This window comes from Eurosta solidaginis, chromosome 4 (assembly GCF_040869045.1).
Source record: "Eurosta solidaginis isolate ZX-2024a chromosome 4, ASM4086904v1, whole genome shotgun sequence".
Taxonomy (NCBI): domain Eukaryota; kingdom Metazoa; phylum Arthropoda; class Insecta; order Diptera; family Tephritidae; genus Eurosta; species Eurosta solidaginis.
The window spans coordinates 164,465,132-164,483,909 of NC_090322.1; the positions used below are offsets into that span (position 1 = coordinate 164,465,132).

The 18,778-nt window shown below is 38.3% G+C and overlaps 3 protein-coding genes across 3 annotated transcripts; 2 read left to right on the forward strand and 1 right to left on the reverse strand.

Moving 5' to 3' along the window:
* The first annotated feature begins 4,958 nt into the window (after positions 1 to 4,958).
* amx (almondex) lies at positions 4,959 to 5,928 on the forward strand. Its single transcript, XM_067783655.1, has one exon. It carries the CDS (start codon positions 5,052 to 5,054, stop codon positions 5,781 to 5,783), a length of 732 nt encoding a protein of 243 aa, XP_067639756.1. The 5' UTR covers positions 4,959 to 5,051; the 3' UTR covers positions 5,784 to 5,928.
* On the reverse strand, positions 5,824 to 7,766 carry Larp7 (La related protein 7). Its single transcript, XM_067783654.1, has 2 exons — positions 7,389 to 7,766; positions 5,824 to 7,324 (listed from the first exon to the last, which is right to left on the reverse strand). The coding sequence occupies exons 1-2, from the start codon at positions 7,630 to 7,632 to the stop codon at positions 5,907 to 5,909; spliced, it is 1,662 nt and encodes a 553-aa protein (XP_067639755.1). The 5' UTR covers positions 7,633 to 7,766; the 3' UTR covers positions 5,824 to 5,906.
* A 1,889-nt stretch (positions 7,767 to 9,655) lies between these two features.
* Positions 9,656 to 11,806, forward strand: LOC137248300 (uncharacterized). Its single transcript, XM_067779173.1, has 3 exons — positions 9,656 to 9,666; positions 9,729 to 10,298; positions 10,500 to 11,806. The coding sequence occupies exons 2-3, from the start codon at positions 9,860 to 9,862 to the stop codon at positions 10,766 to 10,768; spliced, it is 708 nt and encodes a 235-aa protein (XP_067635274.1). The 5' UTR covers positions 9,656 to 9,666; positions 9,729 to 9,859; the 3' UTR covers positions 10,769 to 11,806.
* Positions 11,807 to 18,778: the final 6,972 nt, after the last annotated feature.

The following is an 18,778-nucleotide window of genomic DNA, read 5'->3' on the forward strand; positions in this document are numbered from 1 at the left end:
ACTCTATGTAATTTGTTTGTGTAATTCGTTGGTGGTAATGTCAAAAATACTCTGAGAAATGTTCGTACTGTCAAAATTCATGAGAAAAGTTGCAATCAGCTTGGCTAATGCTTTCACCTTTAATGACTCCGCCATCAATCAGCTTTGCCAGCATAGTTTGAAATTAATAATCAACCTAAACGATTTGATTTCGTTTTGATATGGCAGAAAACGAAACGAAATCATTTCGTTAATTTGACGATCTTAACGTTAATAAACGAAACGAAATGACTTCGTTTCGTTTATTAACGTTGATTATCGTAACGAAATGATATCGTTTCGTTGGTTAAGCATGCCTGTGTAATTTTGATGGTGTCGTGTACCCGCAAAAAAACTGTGTTTTGCGCGGATATAGATTTGGTCTCCCATGGTAATTTTTTATAAGCGCGGCCGAAGGCCGCCAACGCAGAAAGGTGTTCTGCGCAAAATTACCATGGATCCCACCCCCGGTTTCGGAGGTACCCGCGGGTCTTTTTTAGGTTTTTCGTTAATATCTTTTGAACGAATTAAAATTTTCCGCCTTCGGATTATTAATACTGATGTCAAGACGCGTCGTTTGACACCTCTCTCGATATTTTTGGTAGCGTATTAGCAGTCGACCCCTCAACTAGACTATTACCTGCGCAAATATACTATGGATTCCACCCCCGGTTACGGAGCGCTCCGGTGCCATTTTTCAGTTTCTTGGGAATATTTTTTGACAGAAATAAAACTTTTAATTTTCGCTTTCTGATTCGTCGTCCTGAGTCCAAAAGGCATTTTTTTGACACCTCTCCCGATATTTTTGCACGAGTTTTTGCAGTTGTGAGCTAAAGTAAAGAATTACCCCGCAAGATCAAGGAAGAGGAAAAATTGGGAAAAAGCTTGTGGCATTAGCTTCCCTAAAATGGCTTAATGATGTATATTGGAACGATTTTCCGTCACCCCTTGTCAAATTTGGTTTTGAGACAAACCGGTTTTGGCGTTGTGCCATCATCAGTGTCGATTTTGCCTCCATTTTCAGGCCTGGGACCTTATTGTGGGAGCTCAGAGAGTAAATTTGATGCCCAACTCCACTCCATCGCTATATTTACCGTCTTTGATGTAAATATTGTTTCCCGAATGTTGTAAGATAAAAAATATAATATAATTTTATGTATGACTTAGCAGTGCTAATCAAGAGTTTGTAGAAAACGGAAGTTGTCTCATCGTCCCCAACGGTCATTCCTACAGTTATCTACCAAAATATCGGACAATACTTTCGCCGCTACAATATGAAGGAAGGATGAAGGATAAATAATAAAGTCCCTTCTACATGTTCGCTTTTTTTTAAGTGACACCGTTGGAGCGAAAGGTCAATACTTCGCACGGAACAGCTGCAGCACACAAACGGATATGCATTATGTACCACGAATAAGTCGTGAAACCCAGATGCAGTACCCTCCCCTAGTTTCAGGGCCTCCATTAGTTTACAAAGAGCGAAAATATACTATACAAGTATACACAAAACGGCCCTTATCAGGGCCACCACTAGTCAACAAAGAGAAAAAAAATGCTAAACAATTATACCTACGAAAAGCGACCTTTATCAGGGCCACAAACAGTTTGCGAAGAGAAAATATTGCTGGACAATTATGTTTTACATGCTATAGATTTACTTTTGGATTATTTATACCATCCATATGATGACAAGAAAAAAACTGGAGTATAACCGATACTGGAGTTGAAAACGGAAATATTCCAAGCCGAATTTTACCGTAGCAGGTACCGATACCAGATCCAACCTAAAGCCGAAATTGCTACAAAAGCCTCCTGGCTAGAGCCAGAAGGAAAACCCGGAAGCGTAATTGAAGTCAGTACTACAACCGAACTAGTATAAAAAAATTTTACCGAAAGCAAAATCGGTTCCGAACAGAGGAGCCAAAAGAAAAATTGGATCAAAACAACCATGCAATGGCACTGAACCCCAAAGTTCTGTGGCATAGCGACTCATTTGAAATTTTCAACACACCCGTGCTTTTTTTAATTAAAAAGATTACATTTAAAGACATGGAGTACATATCCTTCAAAGAAATCTGCACCTCAAATACCGACACGACGAGTTTCCAACGTTAAACGTTATTATGTATATATGTATCTTCGATATTTATTAGGTTACTAAATTACTTAATTTTTACTTTACAAAATACATGAAATTTTAAAATAAATCAGTACTTATTCATGAACATAATCAGCCCTATTCTGCATTTCGACTTGGATTGGAATTTTTTCGATTTGGCAATTTTGGTATTCTGTGTTCCAATCTCTTTCGATCCAACTTCGAATCGTTCGATTTTTTGTATTCTGCATTTCGATCGTAGTTCCGTTTTTCTAAGTTGCAAATTAGTTGGCGGAAAAATATTTTATTTTTATTTTTTTATTAATTTATAACAGAATTTTAACAAAAATGTAAGTAAAACTTGTTAAGAAACGTAGAAGGCTTGATGATGATTGTTTTTTATATGTTTCCAGGTGAAAAACAACATGTCGATGTCGAAGTCCTTGGACGTATTTGCCCCGCAAAAGTATCTAACACATACTTGAAAGCATCCTTGTTAAGTCGAGAGTTTTTTTTACCACTTTTAAGTTCAATTTCTTACAATTCGTCACTCATCTCAAATGGATTACACAAATGTCGCAATATTTGCCTTTCCATTCTCGTCTGGCCATTTTCGTATGCATTGCTTTCCAACTCCACAAATATGCCCGCGGCTATTGATTCTATTATAATAGACAGTTATAATTTGTGTCTGTTCGTTGGGTCCAGTTATATGCCAAAGCAAGCTGCCGGCGTAGAGGAAGGTGAAGCGAAAACGTAAACAATCCTTGCGGAAGGAATAAATAAACCTTTATAAAGTATTTTAGGCCAGTGCAATGAAATTAGCATCCTTAAAATTCAGAAAATGTCAACTATATACGTGCAGGAATCCGTTTTAACAAAACTTGGTGGCCACGGCAGGGAATTGGCCAAAAGAACGACAAAAACACACTTACAATTATGAAAGCACTTCACTCAAAAAAATATAACACTGCGGCAATATATTCTATTGCTTTATTTTGTACAAAATGGCGTGGATAATAAAATATAAACGTTTTTCAGTGTTTTTTACAAATTTGCTTTAATTTATTTTGTTCCAATGTTCACACATTCCGTACCAACAGATGATTTCGAAAAATCATTTGCTCTTCCTCTTCTCTTTACGATTCCGTCGTAATGCATAATACCAAACTTCGATTAAAGCGGAGCGGAGAACGGGAACGTAATCGAAATGCAGAATAGAGGTGAATATTAACTCAGCATTTTATATACAATCTCATCCCAAATTTTCAACATCTCTTAGAGACAGTAACATTAGTATTCATACATACATGTATTGAAGATAAGGTCCACTACAAAAAACATTTAGCAATAGCATTTCCCAATATAATTTTAATACTACAAAATAACGACCTTAGGCAGATAAAGTAGGAACAATATAATTCCTAAAAAGTTGTATCTCACTTTACATTAAACTGCTTTGGAATATAAATACATACACTAAAAGATGCATACAATACAAAACGGTCCCTTATTTATATATCATAAACAAAATTAATGTTGCGACCATTGGATATCTTTCAAATCAATTGGTTCTAGAACCATCTCCAATAATGGAGACATTTCACGTAAACGTTCGACATGTTTGATGCAGGTATCGGTAATATAATCAACCTCTTCAATTGTGGTAAAACAACTAATACCAAATCTATAAAAATTTAACAATAAATTACTGTCAAATTAACTAAACAATTCAGTACGGTAAACTCGTATACCTTATTGAACTATGTGCCAAATCCTCATCAGTTCCAATCCCACGTAGGTTCCAGTGATGCAGAAGTACATGCTGAGGCACTAGACAACGCCACATCTTTTAAGGCCATAAGTAATGATAAATTTAATAAACCACTATACCTTTGCTCTGGATCACCATTACATATGTATACCATATGATAATCTTGAAGTGATGCGATCATATAAACATTTCGACAGAAAATCTATAAATTTCTTATCATATTCCATTTCTTTGAGTACAAGATAACATGCAGCAACAAATCCAATAACAATAATCCGAAGGCGGAAAAGAAAAATTTTAGCTCGTTCAAAAGATATTCCCAAAAAACCGAAAAATTACCCCGTAATGCTTCGAGACCGGGGTGGGATCCATAGTATTTTTGCGTTGGCGGCCTTCGGACGCGCTTATAAAAAATTAATCTGGGTGGATCCAACACCGGTTTGTAGACTATAACTATATCTGCGCAAAACACTTATGTCCACAATTTGTTTGTGGGTACCAAATATCATCGACATTACAACGCGCCCATGAAAATTTTCAACTTCTTTTGCAAATATCTCTTGTCCAACACAAAATAATTTTTCTCGATATTTATGGACGCATATTATCAGTGTCATGCTGTCGTATAGAATTACCAAGAGTTGATGCGCTGGAAACGTTGAAGAAGTGATTCAGCTGCTATATGTAAATAAATAATAACAATAAATTAAATATATATCATTTAAAAATCAGCTAATTACCTTTATTTTCCATTAAAAATGCCTTTTTCCTCCAGCTTCATCAGCAAACCAACTTTTTTCTTTTTTTGTTTTGGCTTTGTTGACGAAAATTACATGTGACATTTTTCTTCTTCCACCACTTTTGACAGAAGAAACTGAAAGAACGATTGACACTTTATGTACAATCGGTAACAACAAAATACACGGGAGGGTTGCATTTTCGCTAATGCTTCTACCTGGTAATTGTACCATGCCCGTGGCTGTCGTTTGCTAGTGGTGTAGCGAGTTTAATAGAGATGTGCTACACTTGATAATATTTGGCACATTATCGATATTGTGTCAGCTGTTTGCATTTTGTTTATTTATTTATGCACAAGTCTTCAACTCTATGGTTTCTGAAAAAATAAACATTCACGCATTTTAAATTCTAATTAAAGTGAACATGTTTCAGCGGCATTGTATTGTTATCAATATGCGGTCAGCTTTGGCGCTCATCATGATTTTCATATTTAGTGGCATCCGTCAAAGTCAAACTGCTGGTAATTTAATGGAGACTGAAACTAAATTCGAAGGCCAAACGAAAAATATGACAAACAACGACGCCATACCACTTACTATCAAAAGTATCAATGACACAAATGTGTCTTGTTCACGTGCACCAGATAGCGAATGCTCATTACTTCCGTTTCCATGTATACGCTGTAATTACAATTACTCATGTCACTATGGACGTGATGTTAATATCACATGTACAGCGTTAGATAATGTACAATGCAAAGGTAATCGAACATTTGTACAACAAATGAATTGTCGTTATTGTTATCAAACGGAAATATGGCAGCAAGCTTGTTCGCATCGTGGGAATTGCAATTCTGTAAATCCGCACTATTATCGTACCAACTGCACTGTGCATTCCGACGTTTTTTGTTTAGGCAACCGTTCGTTCACGCGAAATCTGAAATGCAATTGGACGCAGGGATATCGTTGGAGTACTGCGCTAATTATTAGCATAACATTGGGTGGTTTTGGAGCCGATCGGTTTTATTTGGGTCACTGGCAGGAGGGAATCGGAAAATTATTCAGTTTTGGTGGTTTGGGTGTGTGGACTATTATTGATGTTCTATTGATATCTTTGCATTATTTGGGACCAGCAGATGGTTCTTTATACATATAGTAGGTATTAACGTTAATATAGATTAAATAAGCAAACTGTATTAGATTCTTAAAAAGCAAATTTTGTTATTGTATCATTTTATTAAACTTCATATTTCGTTGCATCGTATGAAGCAGAATTAAATTAATCATCTTTGTCTTCTAAATATATGTGTTTTGCTTTGAGCTTCTTAATTTTCTCTCTACCCCTTTTCTGTGGCACCTTTACTAATTTATTAAATTTCATTTCGCGATCTGCTTCAATCTTTTTCCAATAACCCGCCTCCGCTTCACCACTCAACAACTTACAATTATATTCTGCGCAGCTTACTTGACGTACAAAATCTGCTGCAGCTTCACCTGTATCAAAACGTAGATAAGCTTGCATAGCACCTTCCTTGACATCAACGTATTTTACTGACGCATATTGGCGCATATCTGCTTTAAATTCTTTAACATTGGTACAACTCTTCAAGAAGCCTACCTCGACTATTAAACCTTCGGCGTATGTAAAAAGCGGCGGGCGCTCCAATGCAGGATTACGCTTTAACTCTTTTGGTTGCGTTTTTGCTTCTTCTTCGCCGGCTCCATAGAAATTCATATTCATTTTACGTAATTTACTTTGATTTGGTTTCTGCTTAACGGGTGATGGATTGGAATCTTCTAATGCATCTTTGCCGCCTGCGGCAAATTCGCTGGCGTGCTGCTGCTTTTCTTCGTATGCTTTCCGTTTCAATTCTGCTACTTTTTCACGTTGTAAGTTCAAATATTTGTTGCGCAAACGCTTCCAATCGCGTTTGGGTAGGATTTTTAGCTCATAAATTGAGGCGTCTGCATTCATGTCAATTTCATTTTTACGTTTCTCTAGATTTTTGGTTTTCTTCTTCTTTTTCCGTCTTTTTTTCAAACTTACATCTTCCGCAGCAACTTGCTGGTCATTCCCTTCGCCTTCATCATTTGTAGTGCTAGCGCCAGTTTCAGTGGCCTCGGAGACATCTTTCTCAGTTTTTGACTTTTTTATCGCAGGACCTTCACCATGCACTTCGTCTTCCACTCTTCTCTTTGACTTTTTAACTTTTTTCTGCTCAATATCAGCCATCTCTTTATCATCAGTAGCCGTTTCTTCATTATGTTCTTTAATATAAGATCTAACACTCTGCAATTCTGATGGATCGGTTTCTTGCATTCGTAATACACCATTAAATTCTTGAAAGGCCTTTATTGCCTTTTCAACGCTACTTTCTTGTTCAAATTCAATAAATCCAAACTCTTTGATTTTCCCCGATTTGGCATATTTGGGCAAGGATACATAAACTACTGATCCAAACCGCTCAAACACCTGCCGTACCCAGTCGTGATCAGCTGCAGCAGGCAATGCCTCTACATAGAGCGTCTTGTGGTCGACATTACGCTCTGCTGGTAGTGCAGTTTTGCGTTTAACTTTCGATTGTGTCTCATCCAGTTCCAGCAGTTGCGAGTTTGAAAGACTCTTTGCAATTGCTTCCACGGAGGTGGTAAGCGCTTTAAGTTTGTTGAATTTAAGAAATTCTTCCAATGGTACATCTGTATTAAATGAGAAAAATTAACAATCGTAAAAAATTTAATAATATTCAATGATAGTGGCTACATGGATCCTTGTCGATTAGTTGTTTCAAATAACGATCCTTTGTGAGATTCGCATCGCCAAAATAGAATTCCATTAATGCACGAATAGCATTATAATGATGTCTTTTACGTTTCCTATGTTTTTTTGCTCCGTCTGATATATCACCAGCAGCTTCAGCTGCAACTTGCTTCTTCTGTTTTTTCCTTAACTTATTCCTGCTGATCGTCTTAACTCCAGTTGATAATTCTACTGCTTCAGAGTCCATTATGCATTTGTATATCTTTACACAATAAGTTATTATGGTTTTTTTTTTTTTTGGTTCTAGGGATTATGGTCAAACAACTCAGGGTTTTATCCAATTTTTTTTTTAATTGTGTTATTCGTTAGAGATGCAAATCTATCGATGGCACTTTCGATAGTTTTATTTTTGTAAAACAACGATTTTTTGTTGATAGTCGATAATGAGTTTTTTAAGAAAAGGCAGAGACGTAAAGGGCAAATTAATGTTGGCTTATCCATAACCAGATAAAACTGCTGATCAACCAACCTTATGAAAATCAATGTAAACGATTGAAGGGCCAATTAAACTTCCTTGGGGGCTAATTAACGAACGAAAATCATCAAAATTAAGTTCATGAGTCTCTTCGTTTCCGTCTTTATCTCTCCCCATCATACTTGTAAACAATCATTTATGTTGTCTTTATTGTTACGCATCGCAGAGCATTCTTTATATCCCATAGATAGTGATGGTCCTAGACTATAGGTTGTCTAGTTCCAAAGACTGCTTACATACACTGTTGCGCGTATTCAGCAAGCGTACTAAAGGGCTCAAAGTCATCCATCTCAATGCGCAAAGCCTATATAAAAAGTTGGACGAATTGAGATTCATATCTGAGGGTTCTGATATAGATGTTATATGTATTTCCGAAACCTGGTTTTCTTCATGTCACAAAAATGATTTGGTGCAACTAAATGGATATCAACTTTTCAGGGCTGATAGACGTGGTCATGGTGGTGGTGTTGCTATATATGTCAAAAGTAGTTTATCCGGTAAACTTTGCTGCAGTGCTAGTCCAAGTGATTCTGTCGAATATGTGTTCGTAGACGTGTTCTCTGTAAATAATGAAAGGCTTCTTATCGGCTGTGCATACAGACCTAATCATGGAGTTGACTTCTCTGGCTTTATTGAATTTCTCGAGCCTCTACTTATAAGCTATGATAATATAATCATCGCTGGGGATTTCAACTCCAACCTTCTTGTCGACTCAACTCTAAAGCTAAGTATGGAGTCTCTTGGACTTTTTCCTACCAATTTAACTTCACCTACACACTTTACTTACTCAAATTCTTCTTTGCTGGATTTATTTTTTGTGAATGATCCCCTGAAATTGCTCCACTACGATCGATTGTCGGCATCTTGCTTTTCAAAACACGATCTGATATTTCTTAGTTACAATTTTCAAACGTCACACATCCAATGTTCTTTTACGTATCGTGATTTTAGAAGCATAGATTACAGTTCCCTTAATGCAGCAGTGGAGTCGGTCGAAAGGAGCTTGATTCGTACGCTAACATCGGTCGATGATCAGGCATCATTCCTACAGAACCATATTATTAGGCTTTTCGACAACCATGTGCCAGTGAAACTCAAGGCTGCTACACACAATAATACCCCTTGGTTTAGTGCCAATCTAAAACACTTAATTCACCAGCGTAACCTTGCTTACTCACGATGGAAAAGATACAAAACCCTGGAAGCTCACAACTGCTTTAAAGCAGCTAGGATCGCTGCAAACAAAGCCCTTAGGTCAGCAAAGCAGAAATTTTATAATAACAAGTTCAGTGCTGCTTTGAGTTCGAAAAAAACCTGGAAGTCGATTAAACATATTGGTATCGGAAAATCCAAATGCGATATTTCTGTCCTCCCTGATGTAGACATTAACGAGATAAATATAAATTTTGTAAATCTGCCAATCTCAACTGACAATATATGTTCTGACAATTATTGTATTCGCGCTAATGTTGATTTTGGTCCTCTTGAGTTCGCTAGTATCGATGATTGTGATGTCGTTCAAGCCATTCTTCCAGTAAAGTCTAATGCTATGGGGTTCGATGGTTGTTACAGATAGAAATTAATATCAAATAGTTATTTACCGAGTACTTTAAACCTTTTCTTATATTCCTTAAAATACGTACTTTATAAGCAACTCTGTTAACAAAGCAACTCTGTTAATAGCCATCTTGTTTGTGCGCATCTGGTTCTTTCTTTTGAAAAGAAACATTGGAAGAGCACGAACAAGTAAGTCCTGAATTAATTCGATATAACAAATTGAATGTAATTAATGAATCCGTTTTTATCAGATATAAAAACATTACAACTAGTATTGTTACAAATATTCTCGTGCGTTTTATTCCAAAGTCTTGCCGTCTACAACATTCTTTTTATATTTGTTCATCGAGAATTGTACCGCATTATATTTTATTTGCACTCGATGAAAAATTCATCACTAATAGAACAAAAAAGCTTCCGAAGATATAATCTGCGCAACTATAAAAATACAATTATCGAAATGCCTAGTAGCAACGAAGTCAGTGACGACGAATCCAATCGCACAATTACACCATGCAAAAATGCCGAAGAAGAGCTTCGACAGCACGTAAAGCAACTGCAATTGGCATTAGCCTCATCGGAGCAGGAAAAGGTCAACCTGCAAAATATAATTAGTCGCCAACAAAATGAAAATGTCCACAATGTCAGTAATGGACAAAGCACGGAAGCTGCACCCGCCAACATATCCGTCGTCAGCACAGTAGCTGACATAACCTCAACAACTGCCTCTTATGCCACTAGCTCGAAAAGCTCAAAAATTTATAACACAATCACTTCAACGAATAATGCTGCCAGCGCTTACGTCAACAGCGCCGCCAATGGTATGTATGCAAATCAATATTCAATTTATTCACACGCCGCCCATGCCCTTGCATTTAACACCACTCATGCCAATGCTGGCATATGCCCAAACATTCTTGTCGCCTCATCCGGTAGTGCGGTTCATTCAACACCGCCTAACACTACATTTGTCAATCCCACTTTCCCATACGTTGCCAATAACCCGAATCCTCCCTCAATAGCCACGCCATCAGTATACGCAGCTAGAACTCCTTACGTTTCCAGTCACGTTTCATCCATAAATCCAATTGTTAATTATAATCAGTTGCCAGCAAGCCTTGGAGTCCATCCACCCATACGCAAAGTACTCGATTTACCCGAATTCCATGGATCGCCAGAAGAGTGGCCAATGTTTTCAGTAGCCTATAAGGAAACCACTAGGTTATATGCCTACACAGATTTGGAAAACTTGTTACGTCTACAGAAAGCGCTTAAAACTAAAGCGCGCTAACAAGTTGAATCACTTCCCAGAGTTACTCGTTCGTAGCCAGATTGCAAAGGCACGTGCATACCGTACCATCAGTAGCATGAAGATGTCTGACATTCTGAATTTCAGTACAATGGTTTCAAATTTAGCGGCTTTCCTTGAAAGTTCCGGCGCCGCTCCTCATTTAAACAATCCAATTTTATTGGATGAATTACTGAGCAAGCTACCGTTTAGCAAAAGAGAAGAGTGGACTCGCCACATACTAACTTTGCAGCAACCGTACCCATCTGTAAGAGATTTTGCGAACTGGTTTCAAACAGTTGCGTTGTATGTGTCAATGGCCACTGATGTTATGCCAGTGAAACAATCTTCTGCACATGAGCAATCGTTTACCAGAAATAAACTGCAAACAAGGCCAGTACTGTCTATAAACAAAGATGATAAAAAGTGTTCAATGTGTGAAGAAACCCAGAATTTGTTTAAATGTCAAAAGTTTAAAGACGCTGAGTATTCGTATCGATGGAATGTTGTGAAGAAAAACAATTTATGTTTCTCTTGTTTGCAACCAGGCCATAATTTATATAGCTGCACAAAACGACGACAATGTGGAGTGCAAGGCTGTGATAGATTCCACAACCGATTGTTGCACAAAGAAAATTCTAATAATAATACACATACAAATAATAAAGGCGAACAAGATAGCAGCCAGTGGCCACGGTCAGTGAATTTCAAACTTCGCTGCATTCAGTTTATAAATCAGCTGACATGCTTCGCCTCAAGTGGATAGGCAATCAAACGACGAGTGAACCATCAAAGCGAGTTTCATTTGAGATTGGGGATATTTTTTCAGAATCCACAAAATACCAAATGAGCGGTGTACAAACAACAAAAAAATTGTACTTGCCCGAACAGTCTTTGCACTTAGGCGAATTTATATGTAAACACAAACAGCTTAGAGATAAATATATTTTTGATTATTGCAATGCAGTTTCACAGTTATTGGTAGGCTTGCCACATACGCATTTAATTCGACCCACTAGCGTTTTAAATATTGATGAAGGTTTTGCGGCACATCAAACCAAATTAGGGTGGACAATTTTTGGATCAAATGAAGAAAGCGGGTGGTGGGTCATGTAAACATTGAAGCAACAGGTTTATATGAACTCAATCAGCAAATCGCCGAGTATTTCGTTGCTGATAATTTCGAAGTGAAATCAGTACCAATAGTCCGATCAGATGCAGACATCCGAGCAGAAAAATTGCTCAGGGATACTACAAAATTTATAAACAATAGATATGAAACTGGCTTACTGTGGCGCAGTGATAATGTTACCTTTCCGCAAAGCTTTGACACAGCTGTAAAGCGATTACAACAAGTCGAATCAAAAATGAATGCAGATGCCGAATATCGTGATTGGTATATACAAAAAATTTATGATTACGTTTACAAGGGTTATGCAAAAAAGTTATCAGTGGCTGAGATTGACAACGTTGATGATCGTACATGGTACTTGCCACACTTTGTAGCAACCAACCCAAATAAAGGAAATAAACGCCGTTTAGTTTTTGATGCTGCCGCAAAGATTAAAGATATGTCGCTAAATAGTGCTTTGTTGAAAGGTCCGTCTGAATACCAACCGAAATCATTGGTAAATATTTTATTTAATTTTCGACTACGAAAGGTAGCCGTATGTGGAGATATACGTGAAATGTTTCACATGGTATTGATTCGCGACGACGATCAAAATTCACAACGTTTTCTATGGAGAGGAGGAAATTCTCTCCAGCCTCCAGATATATATGTAATGAGAGTTATGATATTTGGGTCAATTAGTTCGCCCTGTTCCGCCCAATACATTAAGAATCTAAACGCTGAAAGTTTTCGAGACACCTTTCCGAGGGCAGTCGAAGCTATCATTCAACGCCACTATGTCGACGACTATATGGATAGCTTCAACGACATTAAGGAAACTATCGAGGTAACTAAGAAGGTGATAGAAATACACGCATGTGGGGGATTTGAACTGAGAAACGTAATATCCAACTCTGAAGAGCTTATGCAAGCTGTAGGGAACAGTTCAGCACCGCTTTCGCAAGGGGAAGTTAGCACCTGTAAGGGGGAAGGTACCACTGAAAAGGTACTTGGTATGCACTGGTGTCCGAAAAGAGACTACTTCTGTTTTAAGCTGTCGTTTGCTAGGGTACCAAAGGCGGTAATAGATGGTATGCGTAAACCCACAAAGGGGGAAATGCTTAGCGTATTAATGTCAATATTTGACCCTTTCGGTTTGCTTTGTAGCGCTACGGTTTGCGCTAAAGTATTGCTACAACGGCTGTGGCAGCGGAACGTGGGTTGGCATGACCCCATTCCTGATGACATATATGAAAAATGGTTTGATTGGTACAAAGGTTTGCGAACCATAGAAGACTTAAAGGTGCCACGATGTTATAACCAGGAGTTTTTTAATGAAAAGGCAGACATTCAGCTGCACATTTTTGTTGACGCAAGTGAGCTTGCATATTCAACTGTTGCTTATTGGCGCTTGAGCTACGAAAATAAAACAGATGTCATCTTTATCGCTGGACGGTCAAGGTGTAGTCCACTTAAACCGCTGTCAATACCTCGCCTAGAGTTACAGTCTGCCGTTATAGGCGTTCCGCTGAAGGAAGTCATAATCGCCAGCCACGACGTTACACCTAACATGATACTATTTTGGACGGATTCCAAGACTGTGATCCAATGGATTAGATCCGACCCTAGATGCTATAAACAGTTCGTCGCTCATCGCGTATCAGAAGTGCTGCAGTCATCCGAGGTGCACCAATGGAGATGGGTGCCAGGGTGTGTCAATCCCGCTGGCGAGGCAACGCGTCCAAAGAAGTTTGACTCAAATTGTAAATGGATTAATGGTCCTCAATTTTTAAAGTGGGACGCAGATAGTTGGCCTACTGTTCCAAAAGACATTGCTGAGGAAGGTATCGATACCGAGCTGCGTTCTAAAACACTGTATACAATACAGACATACGATCATGTTGTGCCTTTTGCTAAATATACCAACTTGTACAAATTTCTCCGAATAATGACGTGGGTGCGATTAGCAGTATCGAAATTTCGTTCGCTGGCAAACAAGAAAGATTTCATTGTACATAAATCATTATCGGCGACACAAATAAAGCAAACAGAGTCTTTTATCTACCGTCTAGTTCAAAATACTGAGTTTGCGGACAAAATGCAAATATTGTCCAGTGGTTCGCCAGTAAGTAAAGGCAGCTCGATTTAGAAATTATGTCCGACATTGGATGAAGATGGTGTTGTGCGTTTGGGTGGCCGAATCGATTAGGCCAATTGCGTACCCGCATCAACTAAGCGACCAGTGATACTGCCTAAAGGTCATCCGCTGTCTTTCTTGGTAGGCAAAAATTACCATGAAGTGTTTCATCACCATAATTTCGAGTCTATGGTTGCCGCTATACGATACAAGTATTGCATTCCAAGCGTTCGCCGTCTGTTAAGATAAATTAAAATAAGTTGTCAACTATGCAAAAATTTGGCAGCCGCTCCGCAAACACCATTGATGGGTCAACTCCCCAAGGACAGGCTTACCCCGTTTGTAAGACCATTTTCATTCACAGGCGTGGACTACTTCGGTCCAGTCATGGTATCTATTGGACGGCGTCATGAAAAGCGATGGGTGGCCATCTTTACTTGTCTTACGATTAGGGCTATTCACCTGGAGCTAGCGAAAGACCTATCTACCGACGCCGCCGTTATTGTATGTCGCAACTTTATTAACCGTAGGGGCGTTCCAATTCGTATGAGAAGCGATCGAGGCACAAACTTTGTAGGTGCTAGCAAAGAAACGTGGGTAGAGGTTGAAAAGGGAATTTCTAGTGAATGCTGCCGCAGAGGCATCGAGTGGTTGTTCAATGCTCCGGCGAATCCGTCAGCTGGTGGTGTGTGGGAACGAATGGTTCGCACAGTAAAAAGGGTCCTGCAGTTCACTTTAAAGGAAAAAGCTCCGCAACTGGAGACTTTACATAGCCTCCTTATAGAAGCGGAGAATCTTGTGAATTCTCGTCCATTAACACATGTTCCGCTTGAGCACAGCGACGATGAACCGCTTACTCCAAACCACTTTCTGTTGGGGTCTCCCAACTTCGTCCAAGCAGCTGAGGTACCAGGAGTGGGATGTCTAAGAAAGCAGTGGCATATATCACAACAGTTAAAGCAAACGTTCTGGAAGAGATGGGTTCTCGAGTATCTTCCGACTTTGACCAGACGCGTAAAATGGTTCAAACAAGTAAAGCCGATATGTGTTGGCGACGTGGTGACTGTATGCGACGACAACGAAAGCCGTGGGCGATGGAAGAAAGGCATCGTCCTGGAAGCAAAGGCGGCAGCCGATGGTCAAGTTAGGACAGTCTTGGTGAAGACTGCTGCTGGAAATTTACGTAGGCCTGCTTAAAAGATTGCCGTACTCGACGTAAAGGGTGATTCTCCCGGCAGTGAATCGAATCAGGGAGAGGAGGATGTTATAGATAGAAATTAATATCAAATAGTTATGTACCGAGTACTTTAAACCTTTTCTTATATTCCTTAAAATACGTACTTTATAAGCAACTCTGTTAACAAAGCAACTCTGTTAATAGCCATCTTGTTTGTGTGCATCTGGTTCTTTCTTTTGAAAAGAAACATTGGAAGAGCACGAACAAGTAAGTCCTGAATTAATTCGATATAACCAATTGAATGTAATTAATGAATCCGTTTTTATCAGATATAAAAACATTACAAATAGTATTGTTAAAAATATTCTCGTGCGTTTTATTTCAAAGTCTTGCCGTCTACAACAATGGTATATGTCCGAAATTTTTAAAAATAATTCTTCCTAAAATCCTTCCTCACGTAACCTACTTGGTTAACTCTGTGCTGACGTCCTGTGTATTTCCCAAATGTTGGAAAGTTGCTAGGGTAATCCCAATCCCCAAGCAAAACAAGGAGTATAGACCTATAGCTATTCTGCCTTTCCGTTCCAAGGTCGTCGAACGAATTTTACACTGCCAGATAAATACTTATGTGCAGGATAATAACCTTCTCACAGACAGTTTGGATTCAGGTCAAATCGTAGCTGTAAAACGGCGCTCCTATAGGTGATAGAGGATATTCGAGAACAAGTTGACAAAAATTTTACTGCTTTCATGACTCTTCTCGACCATTCAAAAACGTTTGACTCGGTCGACCACACCGTTCTCTGCACGAAGCTGGACAACCTATTTAATTTCTCCAACTGTGCAACAGCCCTAATCAGATCGTATTTGGCCGACCGAACTCAGGCAGTAAGTGTTGGTAGCAGAAAGTCTGACTTCGTCAGTGTTTTAAGAGGAGTCCCACAAGGCTCAATCCTTGGTCCTCTGTTATTTGTTTTGTATATAAACGATTTGCCTGGTGTTCTCAAGTATTGTAATATCCACATTTATGCTGACGACGTACAATTGTATATGTGCTGTCCTAGTGATCGTACCAGTTCATGTATTAATAACTTAAATTACGATTTATGTTAAATTGGTACGTGGGCTTCTATGAACGGCTTATGTCTTAACCCTAAGAAGTCGAAATGTATAGTCATTCATAGAAGGTCACTAGATAAAAGTGGAATGGAAAATTTAATTTCAGACAACACTATTATAGAATACGTTGACACGGCAAAAAATCTAGGTGTAGTTTTTAACAAAACCTTGACATGGAAAGATCACATCTTCCGCACAGTGGGAAAAGTGTATGGGATGCTTCGTACACTCTGGCTTACACAATATTTTACTCCGTTACATATTCGTCTACTAATAGCAAAAGCGTACTTAATACCTACGCTGCTTTATGGTTGTGAGGTTTACTCTAATTGTGACTATGTATGTAATAGGAAACTTAGTGTTGTATATAACAACATTGCTAGATACGTCTATGGGTTGAAAAGACTTGACCACGTCCCTCATCATGCTTACAGGTTGCTAAACATTTCTTTCGATAACCTTATTAAACTTAAAACGCTCACTACGCTACATAAATTAATATATATGAAGGAACCTGACTATTTGTATCGGAGGCTAAATTTTCTCCAGTCGTCTAGATCTGTTCTCCTTACCCACTTCAGACATCGTATGCTAATATCTGATAGCCAGTTCTTCATTACTTCCATACGTCTTTGGAACTCGCTCCCTTCTAGACTTAGGCTTATAAGCAATGCTCTGCTCTTCAATAAAGAATTAACAAGTTTCTATAATAACCTAGACAATTAAAATACTGATTTCTTCTAAGCAAATGTACTCTATCATTCGTTTATTTTATTTATTTACTATTTATTAAATATATTATTTATTGTAACCTTTTCTTAGCCATAGTCATTAGCTTTAAGTTTCAAGTTTATATTGTTCTTATTTTATGCCTTTTACCGACTAGCACTGTAAAATAATTTTTGCCAAATTGTTGTGCTGGGATGAATTGCCTAATAAATACAAATACAAATCATACTCTACAAGTCCCTTATCGCACCCGTCCTGCTATATGGGGCAGAAGCATGGACCATGACAACAGTAGATGAAGCGGCTTTTGGAGTGTTCGAGAGAAAAGTTCTTCGAAAGATTTATGGACCTCTACGCGTTGGCGATGGCGAGTACCGAAGAAGATTTAATGATAAGCTGTACGAGCTATACGCAGACATCAACATAGTCCAGCGAATTAAAACGTAGCGGCTGCGCTGGCTAGGCCATGTTATACGAATGAAAGACGATGCTCCGGCCAAGAAAGTGTTTCTATCGGAACCCGCCTATGGAAGCAGAGGTAGAGGGCGGCCCCCACTCCGTTGGAAGGACCAGGTGGAAAACGATTTAAACTCCCTTGGTGTGACCAATTGGCGCCGGTTGGCGGAGCGAAAGAGCGACTGGCGCGCCTTGTTGGACGGCCATAACCATTTAGACGATTAAGTGCCAATTAAGTAAGTAAGGGCTAATTTAACTTCCTTAACCCTAACGCCATATTCCGAACCATACCCATATCCATTACCATCTCCAATGTGATCAATTAATGGTGCCTTAACCTAAAAGTCGTGAAAATTTTATAAAATTGAAGAAAACGCAAAAAATTGCAATCATATTCCACAAAAAATAAGTCCCTTAGTCATAACGTATCCAAAACATTGAATAAAATCTACAAAAAGTTATTAAATTCACCAACTCAAATATTTTTATGTTATGGATATGGCGAGAAACCAAAAACCGATTGGTTGGATATGGTATGGTTATGGCGTTAGCGTTATGGTATGGCACCATTAAAAGTGCGTGCACCAAGTTGGCTACCCTACAAGAAACGCTGATAGTTTTACTAATACACTCACACTTGTATTTGACAATGCTGATCCTGCGATGACGTAAACATTGATACTCAAATTTATGTATGTTCCTTTGTTCGCTCACGCATGTCCGCATGTTCCCAACGACAGCCTATAATCATGAAAAAGGACTCAAACTGGGAAAGCTTCGGACAAAAGAACATGCAGCAGATACCATTATGCATGTGAGACAGATACATAATTCTCAACGGAATTTTATGTATGCGAGAACAGTTTATCCGATTTAATCATGTTGTCACTACTGACTGTCATATGACAATCAAATGATTATCACGGTTGTTTTGTTATTTTTTAAATTCCGCCATTTTCAACCGACGAAAATCATATAAAAATGAGTTTAAAAAATGAAAAAGAGAGCATTTCAAAGCTCCATGCTAAAAGAAAAAAAATCCAAAATAATATTAAAAAATACCAAAAGCTGTCGGAATGTATGGGGCGCACTCAAAAAATTTATACGCGAAAAATAATAGTGGTTAGTGGTGATTCATTTTTAAATGTGTTTCCGCATGAGGAAAGCGCTCTTCTGTTGTTTTGTTATTTTCTGAGTTTAAATTGAACATTCTGAACTCGAATTCTTATAAAACTATTTATTTTAAACAAATAAAAAACACGTATGCTTTTATCACGTACAAAA

Bases quoted from the DNA above. Each gene is read 5' to 3' on its own strand.
- amx (XM_067783655.1), top strand. From the start codon at position 5,052: ATGTTTCAGCGGCATTGTATTGTTATCAATATGCGGTCAGCTTTGGCG.
- Larp7 (XM_067783654.1), bottom strand. From the start codon at position 7,632: ATGGACTCTGAAGCAGTAGAATTATCAACTGGAGTTAAGACGATCAGC. The intron at 7,325-7,388 runs GTAGCCACTATC...CATTTAATACAG, and splicing joins ACTAATCGACAAGGATCCAT to ATGTACCATTGGAAGAATTT.
- LOC137248300 (XM_067779173.1), top strand. From the start codon at position 9,860: ATGAAAAATTCATCACTAATAGAACAAAAAAGCTTCCGAAGATATAAT. The intron at 10,299-10,499 runs GTATGTATGCAA...CTCCCTCAATAG, and splicing joins CGTCAACAGCGCCGCCAATG to CCACGCCATCAGTATACGCA.